This window comes from Hemicordylus capensis, chromosome 4 (assembly GCF_027244095.1).
Source record: "Hemicordylus capensis ecotype Gifberg chromosome 4, rHemCap1.1.pri, whole genome shotgun sequence".
Classification (NCBI taxonomy): Eukaryota; Metazoa; Chordata; class Lepidosauria; order Squamata; family Cordylidae; genus Hemicordylus; species Hemicordylus capensis.
In genome coordinates, this window is record NC_069660.1 from 300,015,678 (window position 1) to 300,033,052 (window position 17,375).

Below are 17,375 nucleotides of genomic sequence, written 5' to 3' on the forward strand. Positions count from 1 at the left end.
CTGTCCTTGGAAGCATCGTGGCAGTGGTCTGCAGTGGTGCTTTTTACCATCTACACCAGCTGTGAACCTACTTGGAGAAGTCGGACCTGACCTCAGTCACTCATGCTTTGGTAACATTCAGATTGGTCTACTGCAATGCAATCTATGTGGGGCTGCCCTTGAAGATGGTTCGGAAGCTTCATCTGGTCCAAATGTTCCTGCAAGGATGCTTGTGGGTGCAAGTTGCTTCATGAGTATCACACCTATCCTATGGCAGCTTCCTTAGTTACCAGTCTGCTTCCAGGCTAGATTTAAGATGCTGGTTTTGACCTTTAAAGCTCTACGTGGCTTGGGGCAGGGGTACCTGTCGGACTACATTCACCCATATTTTATTATTCATTTATTTATTCATTTGTTTATTTAATTTATATCCCACCTGACTCTGAAGGTTCTAGGCAGTTGAACCTTCCAGGGCCCTCCGCTCAGCATCTTAGGCCCTGCTCATGGCCCTGCCACTAACAGATATCTGGTTGGTGGGGGCTAAAGACAGGGCCTTTTCAGTTGTGGCCCTTCAGCTTTGGAATGCCCTCCCTGAAGAGGAGGACATTTTAAAACCTCTTTTAAAAGAGGCTTTTACATGTTTTATCTGCTGCTTATATCTGGTAGGTTCCTAAGTTATAGATCTCATTTTTTAGCTTTTTATTAATAACTTTTAATTTGAAACTTTTAAAAAAATAGTAGTAATTTTAAATTTGGTTTAGCCTGGTCTTTTTATTAGTCTTTTATTTTACACTGTATATCTGTTTTATTAATGTTGTAAGCCACCCCAAGCAGCAGTGTAGTGGCAAGGCATAAATATTTTAAATTAAGGAAAGAAAGAAAGAAAGAAAGAAAGAAAGAAAGAAAGAAAGAAAGAAATAAATAAATAAATTCCATGGCTTTCCCCAAGGAACCATGGGAGTTTTAGTACAATGACAGGACTACAGATCTCCAAGAGGTAACCTTCAGGGTAGGTTTCTGTCACAGGCAGGTGCTGTCAGGGAAACACATTAGACAACCTCCTTGCCAAAAGCAGTAAGGGGCCACAGGCTGAAGCAGGGCGAGGGAAGGAAAGAGTTTGCCATGAGCTCAGCAGACAAGTGACTCAGCACTGAGTGTTGTATAACACTAATGTAAATAAACCAGGTCCCAAATGCATTTTCTTGGAAGTAAGGGCTAGCTTATACAGTCAGGAGAAGAGGGCAACAAAGCTTTTACTGAACTCAACTAGTTTAGAAGGGTTGCATATTTTGATGTTTCACCATGGGACAGATACACACTTCCTGCTCATGGGAAAATATGATGTATAGGGAGGATAGTTTTGGCCTAGACCAAGGATTCCCAGTCTTGGGTCCCCAGATGTTTCTGGACTACAATTTCCATCACCCCCAGCCACAAAGGCTCAAAGATTACAGAAGCCGTAGTCCAAAAACATCTGGCAACCAAAAACTGGCAACCCATATTCTAGACCACTTCCTAACACAATGCCCAAGCATCAATCTTCAGGATCCAGTACAAACTCCCAGCACAGCCCCACCTCTCCCTCACCATCCCTTATCCATTTTGAAAAATTAGAGGACTAAGTGGTGTCCCTAAGCTTCTTTTCGTTCTATTTGTTTAAGCTCCTTATGTTTCTGACTGCCTGGTTTGCATCTACAGCAGACATGGCAGGATGGCATGTATCTGGATTTATTCTACTCAGTCCCTCCCTGGGATCCAGGTTTGGTACTTTTGTGAACTCGGGAGACCAGAAGCCCAACTCTTTAGCCCTTTTCAGGTATTATAAAAAGCAGGGATGTTGTAGTCACGTACAATGTCCCTGAGACTGGGCTCTGAAGCCCCACTCCCATGCCGACATGCTCAGAAGTTCCGCCTCCACGCTGTCCATGATTACAGTGTGTGTGTCCGCAGAAACAAGCTCTGTACTCACAGAAAGATTCTTCCCTTGATCAGAACACTGACATTCCAATCACATGAAAAAATATAAGTCCATGTGGACAGAGTTTGTCTCTGCAGACAAACACTGTAGCGATGTGCACAGAACCAGTACAGCGCTCCTTTTCTGGAGGGCCAAACCGGATCCATGGACTGGCATCCGAGCAGGTTTGAATGCAGGGGGTTAAGAGGCAGGGAAGGCGATGCCTACCTGCCAGCCCACGCCCCACCACTCTTCCTCCGCCAGCGCTCTCTCCAAAAGCAGGCGTGCAGGACAGCAGTGTCCCTCTCTGTGCCCTGTTCTGCATCACCATGCAAATGGTCGATGCACGTGTGTGCCGTATGCAGGCATATCGGCCATTTGCATGGCAGCGCAGAACAGAGAGGGTCGCTGCTGTCCAGGAGAGGGTCTGCACACCCACTTTTGGAGAGAGCGCCAGCAGGTGAAGAGTGACAGGGCAGGGCTAGCAGGTAGGTAGCACCTTCTCTGCCTCTTAAGGGAAACCCCACCCCCCACCCTTCAGGAGTGCACGGAACCGCTTCCGTGCACATCCCTAAAACACTGTAACCATAGACAGCAGGAAGGTAGACCTTGTGAGCACACTCTTGAGATACTGTACATGAGTACAGTACCCCCACTTTTTATACAGTAACACCTGGACAGGGCTACTGACTCTCATATCTTCTGGAGCCTGTAAATCCCATCATCAGGACTTGTTCACACGGCCCCTAGGATCTCAGTGCCCCAAGTATAATGACGCTTGTCCCTTACTGTTACCAGCAGGCTGCTACACCTTGTTGGCTCTTCCTGCCTGTGCTCAGGAAAAGCCAGTGGGAATGAAGGAGCTCTAGAACTTGTAGTTCTTATGAGTGTATGTCACAGAGAGATTCGTGCTTTCCCACCTTCTCAAAGCTTGCCTATTTAGTAGCCAGGGCTTGTTGCCCAAAGAAAAGCTCAGCACTCAAAGCATTCCTTTAAACCAATCCTGACATTGCTCTTGCCACCAATGCTCAGCAGAGTGGGGATGATTCCAGCTCCAACTGAAGAGATGCTATTTGGTTTAGGGCCTGCCCTGCTCTCCCAAGTTGAACGAAGCAATCGTGGGGCTTGCTTTTGGTCAAAGAGTTCAGGCTTGGCAAACCCTACAGCCATAGCCTCAGGGGTGGATACCGTCAGGCCTCTCTCTTTCTGAATTTAACTGAATATATTAAATAACTCAAGGCAGATCATATTTGGGTTTCTACCACTTCACATAGATACCACCACCACCACATTTCTGGCTTTGAGCCTGGTGTGTGCATCCTCTCTCACGTTGAGCCTGCTGATGCTGGAATTCCCTGGAGTTCCCTTACAACCCTGCTGTTGCATAACTGTGAACACACAACTCCCATTTGCCCTGTAATTTCTGAAACATTTGATGAAAGGTTATATATGCAGCATCTCCCACTTAAGAGACAGAGCTCACAACTGGGCCACTACTGTTTTATACATTTCCAAATAGCCTCAGAACCTGCAGGATTCAGGAACTTCAACTCACCCTACAAGTGAAATCTGTAATTTTGACGCAATTCTGATCACAATAAGAAACCCAAAAGGAAACAAAAAGGAGAGAGACTTGTTTGAGGGGGGGAGGGAATTTGCACTGGTGTTTATTATTTTTTTTAAGTATCTTGCATTTCTTCAAAAGAATGCAAAGAAATTAACAATAATAGAAAGAATGACAATTAACACACTTAAGACAGTGTTCTTCACTGTAACGCCCAGGGCTTACTGTAAGGCTTCACTGTAAGGCCCAGGGACCAGTGGTGGCCCCCATCAAGTGCTCAAGTGCTCAAATGTCCAACTAATTGTTTACTGGGCCTGTGTGAAGCTTTGGCCAAAGCTGGCACAGTCAGCTTTGGCCAAAGTCCCTCTGGCACTATGAGGAGCCCTCTTGAACCCCTGCAACATAATGGAAGGCATTCATGGAGAACTGGGAAGTGCAGGCCTTCCCAGTGCTTTCCCCACAAGAGAGGGCTCTGTCTCTCCTAAAGGGCCCTCCCAGCACTGAGAAAAATGCAGTACTGTGTGGAGGTCAGTAGGGATGTGCACGGAACCAGTTTGGAGGCCTCCGAACCGGTTTGAACGATCGCCAGTTCATCCAGTTCAAAGGTGGCAGGATGACTTTAAGGGCGGGGGAGCGCCGGCAGTGCACCCTCCCTTGCCCTTAAAGTCATCCCTCCCCCCTTCGAACTTCTCCACGCCGGTTCTGTGCGCATATCCTTAGAGGTCAGCACAAGGGGAAATGGCTTTTGCCATAGTGGGTTTTTTGGGTTTTTGTTTTTGTGATTGTTTTGCCAAAGTGGCTGCACTTGAAAACTAGTGAAGATCACTGACTGTAGACATCAGCAAGGAGATGGGAGGATTATAAAATATACATGAGAGATGGAGCCAATTTACTCCCTACAATGGACATTCCACAAGGTTCATAGCACATGGTCGGGTCCTGCTCCTTGTACCTACTAACTGCACTTCATTTAGCACAGAAAACCTAGCAGGACTTCTGGTATGGATCAGAGAGGATGGAAGGAAAACAACAGGAGAAGGTAGTCCATGAAGTATGCAGGTTCTAAGCTATTTAGGATTTCAAGGTGTTTAAAACTAAGGGAAACAAGTTGTTTTCCAACCATCGTAAGTAGTATAAATTCACATAGTTTACTGTTTTAATGTTCCTTATTAGAGAGAAAACCCCACTCAGCAAAAAAAATCCTAACTACAGAATCCCTATTCACACATTATGTTGTATGTGCATGCAGGTATCTGATCACAAGTACATGTTGTGTGAATGAGTGCACATGTGTTCATGTAATAAGTGAACCTGTATACAGGCTTTCTTAAATGCAGGGTACAGATAGTAAGTGTAACACTGTACATGCATTGAGCATAATGTGTGAGTGACTTACATGCATACAGGTCTATAAATGCATACACTATACCCAGATTGTACATGCACTGAGCATATGAATCAGACTAGAGAGAAGGCAACATCAAATCCAGAACAGACTGCAGTTATTTAACATGGTATCTTCCCAACACAACAGAAATTCATCTTGTGTCAAGAAATCACCCCATTCAAGTACATATAGAGCATGCTGAAGGCATTAACTTTCTTCCTATTGTCAGGAAGGAGGCATAAAAGAGAAAACTAGGAGGTTGTTCTCACGAGCAGCCAAGACTGGGCTAGGGCAGCAATTCCCAGGCTGGGCTGCCCGCAGGAACCAGCTGGAGCCGACTGGTTCCCGGTGGCGCCTCAGTGGCAAACCCGCCTAGGGAACCCGCCTCTTAAATGGGGTTAAGGGAGCAAGAACTCCCTTAACCATATCTCCCTGACTGTGTGCAGCTCTGATTGCTTTTAGCCGGCATTGTAACACTGACGGGCGCCTAACCATCACTGTGGGGATCCCCACAATGCACCACCTGAGTGCATTGTGGGATTTTCAGGGGCTGGGACAGTGCGTCCCGGCCTCCAAACCTCCATGTTGCCTGGAGCAGCCTATGACCATTTGGGCGTGCGATCAGCATCCCCATCAAGGACTCTGCAATCCAGTGGAGGAGCCAGACCGTGAGTGGCCCGTGCCCGGCCGCCACCGAGACCCCTCTCTCCCCACCCCCGGATCTGACATCAGACACAGGGGCTAGCCATGCCCCCACATCCGGCGTCAGATGTGGAGGGCATGATCTGGCTCCTGAATGGGGCCGCACTGCCCCGTTCGAGAGTTAGAGACAGGCTGGCGCTGCGTTTGCAGCATTGGCTGTCCAACTCCCGAATGGGGCCGTGTGGCCCCGTTTGAGAGCTAGATTGGAGCCGGTGCTGCATTTGCAGTGCAGCCAGGAGCGGTCCCTGCCTTAAAGGGAAGGGAGCTAAACCAACACCCCTGCATCTGACGTTAGACACAGGAGGGGTGTCGGGGCCATGAGGTACGGCCCCTGAAAGGCGGCGGCCCGAGTTCATTGAACCCATTTGCCCATGATGGCTCCGCCCCTGCTGCAATCATCTGTGGGGAAGGTAAGTTTAAGCAAACCCCCTGCCCGCCGCCTGCCCGGTCATGAAAACGACTTCTATAACTTACCTACAGACATAAAATGATTGTTGTCATACCAGTTTAACAGCCATGGGTTCTTCCAAAGAATCCTAGGAAATTAGCTTAACAGCCCTCCCTTACTCAAAAAGTAGTAGTTACGTCCTCCTCACAGAGGGCATAAGTAAGCAGTTTTGAAAACAGGGGCCCCTGTTGGCTACAAACCTCCAAATGTGGATAAGCACTGGGGAAGATAACAACAACTTCCACCATGCACTGGGGAGGACAACGGGGGAACACAGACATCTTTGTTGGTGAGCACCACACCCTTAAATCCTTCTTTTGGTTCAGCTAGCCAAGAACTCATGATTCATGGCAGCAAAACGCACACTAAACTGGAGAAATCTCCCCATTGGGGGAGCGAGCATTGTTTTAAAGACAACATTATTTCCTCAGATGGAGACATCAGGGGAACTATTGGGCGAGGCCATGCCCAGTGGGTGAGTGGGGAGTTGGGCTGGAGCACGCAGAATAGCAAAGAGCCTAGGTGAGGTCACTGTCTCTCAATTACTCATTCTTCTCAACACTATTGGCTGCTGCAGCTGCTGTCCATTGTGTGTCGCAAATCCCCATGTTTTTCTCTCTCATTTCCACAGGCAGCCATCCAACACTTTCAGAAGAAAGGATGTTCCTCGCCCAGTACCATACAAACAAGAAGCAAGGCCTACATCAGCAGCAGTGGGAAACGGCCTCTTTCCATGAAGGGTGGCCTTCAAAAGATGCATGATGGATGCAAAGGCAACAGGGGCATCTAGACTTAGCACGAAGATGCAGCAGAGAGGGTGACAGGTGCAGGTGCAGAGGCCCTGTAAGAACAAGGAGGTCGATGGCAATCGCATTCCTACCAGAAGTCATTCCACTACAGATAATGTTCAGTTAAAGCTGTGACTGAGCAGTCTGTCCCCACTTCCAGGCGTTAGCAGATTCTTCCCCACAGCCTGCATCTCAGAAGTCTTCATAACTGACATGCAGTGAGTGAGAGGGGGAGCAGTTGGCTCTCCACAGAGCAAAGTGACAAGGCAGATTCCAACAGCTCAACATCTTCCCAGTTGTGGGTCTTCCCAGTTCTACTTCCCAGGTACAGCTGATGTGAAAAACCAAGCAACAGAGCCACAAAGAGGGGGCAGGATTTATAACAAAGTGGGCAGATTTAGATATTACGCAGAGTATTATTAAACCTTAGTGTGATGTCTGAGCCTTGGGAGTGCACGCTTCCCTTGCACAAGTCAGAAAACCTATACTTCCAACTGCAGTTAGAAAGAAGCTAGGGAAATGACTTATCAAGCCAGAGGTTGCTGGTTTGAATCTCCGCTGGTATGTTTCCCAAACTATGGGAAACACCTGTATCAGGCAGCAGCAATAAAGGAAGATGCTGAAAGGCATCATTATCTCATACTACAAGGGGGAGGAGGCAATGGTAAACCCCTCCTGTATTCTACCAAAATACAACCACGGGGCTCTGTGGTTGCCAGGAGTCGATACCGACGCGACGGCACACTTTACCTTTAGGATCAGTCAAGTCTCCAGGTCTCTCTGGTTCTAGTCTAGCACTCTACCCTAAGCCATGTTGGTGTTGGTGTGTTGCATAAAATTATTTCCCCCACCTTCTTTGGATCTTAGCAACCTGAGGCACAGTGCATTTAAAACCTTTTGATTAAAACATCATCTTTATTCCATGCAGTAGAAAGGCCCTCTGATGAGCACAACAGCACTTGGTACTTCTTCAAAAGAATGTAAAGGCAGAACACCACTCACTGACTGAGAGTAATAACTTCCTTATTGGAGTGTGTGCGCACATGAGTGAGCATGTGCACACATGCACCCGCTGTTATTTATTTAACATATTTCTATACCATCCAAAACTTGTATCTCTGAACTAGGAGTTAGACCTGGGAACTTCTGCATGCATAGCACGGGCTCTACCACTGAACTATACTCCTCCCTATAAAGTGGTGAGCAGAGCTGGATTATGACATGCTGAGGCCCTAAACGATGTCAAGTTTAAAAGGCCCCATCGCATTTATTTATTTATTTATTTATTTATTTATTTATACAAACAAATACAAATATCAAAACTTTATTTTTACTTGGCAAAGATGCCATGAAAAACTAATTAATACTCTTAGCAAACAGAGGTATCTTGCCATAATATCTTTAAACGAACATACATTATGTAAAGCTTGAAATTTAGTATTCTTTTTTTTTTTAATCAGAGGGCCCTCCTAATGTGAGGCCCTAAGCTGCAGCTTACTTAGCTTGTGCCTAAATCCAGTACTGATGCTAAGCCACTGGTGGTAAGCCACCTAATGGTGCAGCGGGGAAGCAACCTACCTAGAGAGCAGGAGACTGTTGGTTTGAATCCCCAATGGGAAACTCCTGTATCGGGCAGCAGTGATATAGGAAGGTGCTGAAAGGCATAATCTCATACTGTGTGGGAGAAGGCAATGGTAAACCACTCCTGTATTCTACCAAGAAAACCACATGGCTCTGTGGTTGCCAAGAGTCGACACTCTATGGCACAACCTTTCCTTTGGAGAGGAGAGCTGATCTTTTATATTTATTTATTTATTTATTTATTGTTGAATTTATATACTGCTTTTCATTAAAAACAATCCCAAGGCGGTTTACAAAAATTAAAAAACATACAATAAAATAAAAATAAAAATATTAAGCTAAAAATATAAATCAAATCTAATTTAAAATATATAAAATACAAGCATAAAAATGATACATGGGTAAAAACATATAGAAGCAGCAGTAGAAAACAATCATGTAAAAGCCTGGATAAAAAGCCAAGATTTAACAAGCTTTCTAAAAACTGTGACAGAGTCCGAGGAGCGAATGGCCACTGGGAGAGCATTCCAAAGTCTGGGGGCAGTAACAGAGAAGGCCCTGTCCCGAGTGTATGACAGCCGAGCCTCCCTCATTGTTGGCACCCGGAGCAGAGCCCCCTCAGGTGACCTCGTCAAGCGGGCAGCAATGGGAGCAGGCGGTCCCTCAGGTACCCCGGGCCCAAACCGTTAAGGGCTTTAAAGGTCAAAACCAGCACCTTGAATTGGACCCGGAAACGAACTGACAGCCAGTGCAACTCTTTCAGAATGGGTGTGATGTGCTCCCATCGGGCAGCTCCAGATAAAACCCTAGCTGCCACATTTTGCACTAGCTGCAATTTCAGGATATTCTGCAAGGGCAGCCCCACGTAGAGGGTGTACAGTAATCCAGCCATGAAGTGACTAAGGCATGGGTAACCGTGGGCAGATCTGCCTTCTCGAGAAAGGGACGCAGCTGGCGCACTAGCCGAAGCTGTGAAAAGGCACCCCTGGCCACCGCCTCCACCTGAGCTTCCAAAAGTAGAGCTGGGTCCAGTAGTACCCCCAAGCTGCGTACTTGCTCTTTCCCAGTGTCATCCGCATATTGCTGACAACTCAGTCCAAGTCCCCGGATGACCTCTCCCAGCGGTTTCATGTAGATGTTAAACAGCATGGGGGACAAGACCAAACACTGCAGGTCCCCACAGGCCAACAGCCAAGGAGCCGAGCAGTAGTCTCCCAGCACCACCTTCTGGACCCTCCCCCAAAGAAAGGACCGGAACCACTGCAACGCAGTTGAGGCATGGTGGCATCCTGCCCTCCCTTAATAAGCCAACTATCCACCTGAACCCTCCCTGGCAGCTTTTATTAGCCATGAAGGGCAAGGGTCAAGAGCACACGATGTCGCCCACACACTGCCCAGGATCTTGTCCACATCCTCAGGCTGCACCAACTGAAAAGAATCCAACACAATGGGACCAGAAGTACCAGAGGCACATCTGCCGGAACTGCCAAAACTCTGGAGTCCAACTTTATCCGCAAAGTGACACGCAAACTGGTCACAACAGGCTGTAGATGATTCCTCCTCATTGTCTGGGGGGATGAGTGCAGCAATGTCTTTGCTACATGAAACAGCTCCGCTGGTCTACACTGAGCAGATGCAATGGAGGCAGAGAAAAAACGTTTCTTCGCCGCCCCCACCGCAAGGGAGTAGTCCCTAAAATGGGCTCTAGCCCGTGTTCGGTTGGATTCGTCACGACTCTTCCTCCAGCGTCGCTCTAGCCGTCGCCCAAGTTGTATAATTGCCCCAAGCTCCAAGGAAAACCAAGGAGCAGATCGGGCTCCACCAAGCCGGAGAGGGCGTTTAGGAGCAACCGTGTCAACAGCCCGGGCTGTCTCTCCATTCCAGAGACTGACCAGGGCCTCAACAGGATCACCAGCTCTGGACACTGGAAACTCCCTGAGGGCCGTCTGGAATCCAAGCGGATCCATAAGCCTCCGGGGGCAGACCATCCTAATCAGCCCACCACCCCTGTAGAGGGCAGATGGAGCAGTCAAACTAAACCCCACCAGATGATAATCTGTCCATGACAAGGGAGTAAGCATGACTTGTCCCCTTAGCTAAGCAGGGCCCGCCCTGGTTGCATATGAATGGGAGACTTGATGTGTGAGCACTGTAAGATATTCCCCTTAGAGGATGGAGCCACTCTGGGAAGAGTATCTAGTTTCCAAGTTCCCTCTCCGGCATGTCCAGGATAGGGCTGAGAGAGATTCCTGCCTGCAACCTTGAAGAAGCCGCTGCCAGTCTGTGAAGACAGACTGAAAGCATGCGCACGCATACTGCCTTGATACTGCCGCCCAGAACAAAACTCATTCTGTGCACAGATGAAAAAAATTAGAGGTAACACTGGTCCAAAGAATGACAATTCAGCTTAATTTTGCCATTTTGGTGGTTTGACCTTTAGCATCCTAATTTGCGGTTTTCACCAGTAAAAAGAAGATCAAAGCGCTTGCTAATTTGTTCACTCCTATGATACACTCCCTCCGTGGCTGCCCATTTGGAACCAATAAACAACGTTACATTCTGCTTTGGATCTGGCCAAGCCAAGACAGATTTTGTTTTAGCTGTCATTTTAATATTCGGCAGCCGATTCTGGTTACTGACATTTCGCTTTAATTAATTAATTGTGTACCAACTGTTTTATAGCCCGCTGATCTAAGCTTTATTCTTCATCTTGCTTATTAAGTTAGTCACCTTCTTTATTAAGATTCATCAACTCTGAACGTTATGATATTTTGTAAGAGTGACTGAAATCCAGATGAAGTTACTCAATAGTACTGCTCAGGACTGCTCAGGACTACTCAGGTGTAATTTAGTTTGGATGTCAGCCTTTGTTTTAAAGAAGCTTTCCTATCAGTCTTTTTACCTTGTAGTTCTGAATCATCAATAAACTTTGTTAATTTTCCAACTTATCTTGAGTCCCCCGGCTCTCTCTCTTTCAACCCAATTTGCTGGGAAAGATTTCAAATACATTTGACTCCAAGAAATTATGGAGTCTAATCAAGTCCCAAGCATACACTCAATTACTCTGCTTACATCATCCATTTTGTATGGAATTTTGTTGGCCCATTGGCCACCAGCCAGTTCAGGTCATGTTCTCTTTTGTTGTTTTCTTGCAATAAAGAGTTACCACAGGCCACCTGCTCTTCAGTTTTCACTGTACTTATTGCCTTGTTGCAAACAGCAATGAGATTGCCAAAGTTTTCCAAAACTCCTTTCCTCAAAAAAACAAAAACACACACACACAACATACGGCACTAAACCCACAGTCGGTTTAGAGTAGGATTTCTTAATTACTCTTTGTGGATTAGACTCATGCTTATTGTGAAACACAATCTTCTTTTGAGGGTAACTAGGATTCATACATTCCACTAAAATACTACATTGCCTCCCTCCAGATAAATGTTCCAGAAGAATAATTGAGTAAGCCATCATTTAAGAGCAAGCTTACATAAGCAAGCCAGCAAGCCCCACGGTGTGTCTGTTAGCGTTCCCCTTCACAGACAAAGCTCTGAGAAAATGTCAAAGAACAGGGAGATGGTAAGTCAGTACAGTATCCCAGTGAGGTGGTGCCTGCCCAGTGATGAGAGCATATGTACAAATGTGGCCTTGGAAATGGACTGAAGACATGTTGTGCCCACATACAAGTGTCTGTGCACATGTGTGTGAGAGTGACGGTGCATGAGTTTGCTTTAAAACTGATCTTGGGTCCCTCCAAGTGCAAGGAAGAAATAGGGAAGGGTACTCCTGTACATGAATTGAACATGTGAATGACTGTACATTCATACAGATCTCTACATGTATACACTGTACACAGTCTGTAGGTGCATTTAACATAACCACCTTGGGATTGTTTTTAATGAAAGGCAGTATAGAAATTTAACAATAAATAAAATAAAATAAAATAAATAACATGTGAATAGGGCTGATGTCCATCCAAGGTTCCTTTGTCCCACCTCTTCTCTTGGTCTCTGCTCCCTCCAATCAGACCTTGCATTCTCCACTCTGGCATTCCTTCCCCCACTTCTCGGTTGATCAGCTGCTTCATGAATCTTCCCTCACATTTCAGGCACCTCCATCCCATTCCCTTATTTCTTCTATTTCTGCTAGGCAGGCACCCAGCCTGACTTCTGCCCCACCTTCACTATCCGGGACTCCTACATCCTCTTTTCCTCCTTCTTAGGCCTCCCCCTGCTTTGCCCAGCAAGCTTTCTTTTTGCTTTCGGGGCCAAGTAGGTTTCCAGATTTCCAGGATGTTTAGTCATCATGATTTAAAAGCTCCTTCCCAATTTTAGTGTGGCAGAGCAAAGGCAGAATCAGACATAGGCCCCAGCAGATGCAAGATTTGAAATTCAGATTACTTGGTGCCATGTCAGCCTCCCAAATCAGCTGACCTGTTAGCTGGCAGTATCGCTGGAATCATACTAATTGGTATGAGGGGAAGGCTATGACTAGCCTGTGGACTGACAATGTCACAGAGGGATTCCTGAGGCTCTCTTCTCCAGTTTCAGAGCCAGGAGGAATGAGCAACTGGGGGGTTTCTCTAAGAGAGTAAGTCACAGCAGACCAAGTTCAAGGGGTTCCTTTATATTTCCTGACTGTACCTCTCTCTCACCCAGGGCAGCAAAGCAGTTCAGCAGGCGGCAGGAGACGGTGCACAAGTGAGCTTGTTTATGTACCGGCGGGGGGCGGGGCACAGAAGGAGAACAGCCCCTTGCTCCTGCCCTGCCACTCACTCCAAGCAACGCCATTGCTGCTGTGGTAGACCTACTGCAATAGCAGAAGCAGCAGTGCCCTCCTGCCTGTGCTCCCACTAGCTAGTCCAACCACTGCCACCCTTGCAGTTACAGGGCAGGGCCTTTACCTGCTCCTGCGCATCCCCTAGGATGGCTGTGCCACGTCACGTCCTGCCAGGCATTCATTTCCAATTGGTCCGGCTGTGCTGTAGAACCATGAAGGTGGTGCAGTTCCCTCCCACCACATTGTATGTATTTTCTCTCTGTTGACTGGCTTACTGGGTTATCAGTTTCTAACACAATTGTCACACACACGCAAGTATTTGCCAGTGTAGTTTGCAATTAATTCTTCTTGAAGCGCAAGAAACACCACCTGCCCTGCGTGTACTTCTAGGCAGAGTTGCATATAGACAACCCCTGCAAGGTACAGTGGGCTAAAACAGGATTCTGAGTCTTTATAAAAACAAATGTATCCCCTTCTGCCACAAACCTTCAGCTCAGGTACCCCATAAAGAGTATAGTACGCATTCACACAGACTTCTCTAGTCAGTGGCTTCCATCCAGGCTCTTACTCATGAGTAAGGTAAGTTGTGCCGTCGAGTCGGTGTCGACTCCTGGTGACCACAGAGCCCTGTGGTTGTTTTTGGTAGAATACAGGAGGGGTTTGCCATTGCCATCTCCCACACAGTATGAGATGATGCCTTTCAGCATCTTTCCTATATTGCTGCTGCCTAAAAGAGGCGGTAAATATACTAGCGGGGATTCGAACCGGCAACCTTTGGCTTGCTAATCAAGTCATTTCCCCGCTGTGCCATTAGGTGGCTCCCACTCACGAGTACTCCCATTGAAATTAATAGGACAAATAAAGTTGTCCTATTAATTTCAGTAAGACTGTTTATGAGTACTTAATCTGGATGTACGCCAGTGACTGAATTAGCTTATCTCATAACCGTAACACTAGAGAGAGAGAGAGAGAGAGAGAGAGAGAGAGAGAGAGAGAGAGTATACATGCACACACATATATGAATAAAACCACAAATTTTTAGTGCTCCAGTTAGGGAGACCAGCGACAACATCATTGGCTCACATTCAAACGTACTTACTTAAGCAGTCTCCTTGAAATTAATAGGACAAGTTTACTTGTCCTATTAATTTCAATGGGAATAAAAAGGTAATGTGTGCCGTCGAGTCAGTTTGGACTCCTGGCACCCACAGAGCCCTGTGGTTATCTTTGACAGAATACAGGAGGGGTTTACCATTGCTTCCTTCAGCGCAGTATGAGATGATGCCTTTCAGCATCTTCCTATATCACTGCTGCCCAATATAGGTGCTTCCCATAGTCTGGGAAACACCTCTATACTCAGTGCTAATTTTCTGAAGCCTGTTAGGCTGAGGGGAAGGATATGCTGAGATTCAGCATGTAGCTAGCCGCAGAATGGGGAGGCAAGAGAGCTCCGAGAACCCCCTGTTGGGAACTCCTGGGCTGGTGACTGGTCCACTCCAAAGCCTTGTGGCTGCATGGAGATCTGTATCCTTGTCTCCGCAGCCCAATTCAGACACTTTAAACACCACATCATACTGATCCTCAGTGCTAAATCACGTTAGTCACAATGTTTACTGGGTGATCTCGGGACTCCCTCTCTCCCAGCCTAACCTACCTCAGAGCTACTATGTGAGGATAAAATGATTGGGGGGGGGGCGAGGGGCAGGGGGAACTATGTATACTGCCCTGAGCCCCTTGGAAGAAAGATGGTATATACATTTAATATGTACAATAAATAGGTACTTTCAGAAGGGTTTCATCAGTCTTTTTTTAAAAAGGAAAAGGAAACAGCCGCCAGTTACACGTATGCACTCAACTAGAAACAACTATTTAAGATCACAGCAAGTGTTAACAACTTTCAGTTCTAAGGATTCATTTACATTTACATTTATATTCCGCTGTTCCTCCAAGGAGCCCAGAGCTGTGTACTGCATAGTTAAGTTTCTCCTCACAACAACCCTGTGAAGTAGGTTAGGCTGAGAGAGAAGTGACTGGCCCCAGAAGCCCGGAGTCACCCAGCAAGTCTCATGGCTGAATGGGGATTTGAACTCAGGTCTCCCCGGTCTTAGTCCAGCACTATAACCACTACACCACGCTGGCTCATCACCTTTTATGTCAGTTCTCTTCAGGGATGTACCTGAAAGGACTTTTTGGAATTATGGTCTATATAGAGATAGATAAATAATTCAGTAATTTTAAAAAAATACCCCAACTTTTTTCTTCTTTTTTACAGAGCTAGCTACTCTGAAAATGCCAGCTTTGTAAAGTCCCCAATAGGAAACATGCAGAATGGTCCACAAGTTCTCTTCTTATCACCCTGGTGCTCTAATCAACATTCCCCATTTGTAGAAAACTGAAGAGAAGCTTAGCAGTTGTTTGAGCACATTATCAATTTGGGAAGGAAATTCACACATCAACGGGAAGGGATCAGAAGACCATTACTTGGGCAAATTAAATCCTCAACAGCTGCCAAAGGTAGGCCAACATAACAATTATTTATTAGCCAACAAATAAAGTTTATTAATTATTAATCATCATCATCCATCCCCTGCACAGCATCCGTCCAGTAGCTGTTGCCGGTGTCTATATTATGTTTCCTTTTTAGATTGTGAGCCCTCTAGGGACAGGGAGCCATTTAATTTAATGTATTTATAGCTATGTAAACCGCTTTAGGAACCTTTGTTGAAAAGTGGTATATAAATATTTGGTGGTATTCATATTCGTAAAAGTAAATCTCAGTGAGTTCAGTGGAGCTTAACTAGGCATAGAATAGCAGCCTCCGTTGAATGCAGGCATATCACTTTCTGTAGCACAGACATTCATATAACAACTTTGGAAAAAAATACAAGAAAGAAAGAAGGGAGAGAGAGAGAGAGAGAGAGAAAATAGATTCATACCAGTTTGTTTTTCTTATCCATGGGTTGAGAGGAACTTCAGCGCCTTGAGGTATCTTTTCCACGTTCTGATCTTCCCTGAAAGCTTTTCCTTTCCTTGTGAACTGCGAAGGATGCAGCACAATCCCCCACCCTGCCTTGTGGTGTGTTTGTCCAGTGTATCGTTTGCTTTTGAGATTGGTCCAATGCAGATGAAGTCAGGGTGCCAGCTGCCCTAAGAGGACAATGGTTCAATTGGAAGATGTCTTTCAAACAAAGGAGCTGCTCCCAGGATTGATTTTGCATGCCCACCACACTTAACCTTTCCCTGAAATGACTCCGCAGAAAGTGTCATCACCCCCTCAAAGACCTGCCTTTAAACTCATAAGCCCGATAGGCAAGTTTAATGCCTTTGACCACCACCACCACATTTAAGGGAGGCTTTCATTTCCAGAGGTAGTAATGCACAGTCAGCCAGATTCCAGTGGCATTGTTTCATAGGATGACCTTTGGAAAAATCTCTATAAGCAGTTTTTGTTTTTGTTTTTTAATTCTCCGAACTTATCAACAGGATATGGCAAATACTGGCTTACCAAGAGGGACCCACAACAAAATGTTGCCTTATATCCCTGTTGTGCAAGGTGGTGCCTGGGCCTGAGCATGGTGAAAAAAGACAGAAGTGCCTGTTCTAACTTAGGTCTGTCTTAATATGAAACTTTTCTTCTTCTCCTCTTTGTGGGGTGTTTTCGTTGTGGGGGGAGCCACTGGTGCTCAGCCCCAGCTCCTTTTCAAACCCCTCCCCCCTCAGAAACATGAAGCTGTAGATTGGCTAGTGAGACAACATACACATCTTTCGGCCTTCAGAAGCAGAAGGCTGGAACCATCTTGAGAGACGGTTCTTCAAACTGATAAATTTCCCATTCTTTGTTCAAGCCCTCCTCCCTCCTCACACCACAGGGTTCCATTACCTCTGCCCATCTGTTAGCTCCTAACTGTCTGATCCCACAAACGTTTCATCCCACTGACAGACATGGGGGTAGTTTGATGGGGTCCCCCCCCCTTAGAATTTTCTTCAGATTTTTTGAACACCAATATATCTGTGGGTCATCTCATTTGCCCACAAGCATTCTGGTTATCCATTCATAAAAGGTAAAAGGTGCTGTCAAGTCAATTTCAACTCCTGGCACCCACAGAGCCCTGTGATTGTCTTTGGTAGAAAACAGGAGGGATTTAACATTGCCTCCTCCAGTATGAGATGATGCCTTTCAGCATCTTCCTATA

At 46.2% G+C, this 17,375-nt stretch overlaps 1 protein-coding gene across 3 annotated transcripts in view; it reads right to left on the bottom strand.

The window, feature by feature from the left end:
• Positions 1-17,375, bottom strand: part of ENPP2 (ectonucleotide pyrophosphatase/phosphodiesterase 2) — a 147,687-nt gene that overhangs the window by 124,113 nt on the left and 6,199 nt on the right. For all 3 annotated transcript variants that reach the window (XM_053244119.1, XM_053244127.1, XM_053244121.1), the window contains exon 3: positions 16,119-16,329. In XM_053244119.1, coding sequence (XP_053100094.1) covers positions 16,119-16,139 — 21 coding nt within the window. In that variant the 5' untranslated portion in view covers positions 16,140-16,329. The remainder of the gene's footprint in view (positions 1-16,118; positions 16,330-17,375) is intronic.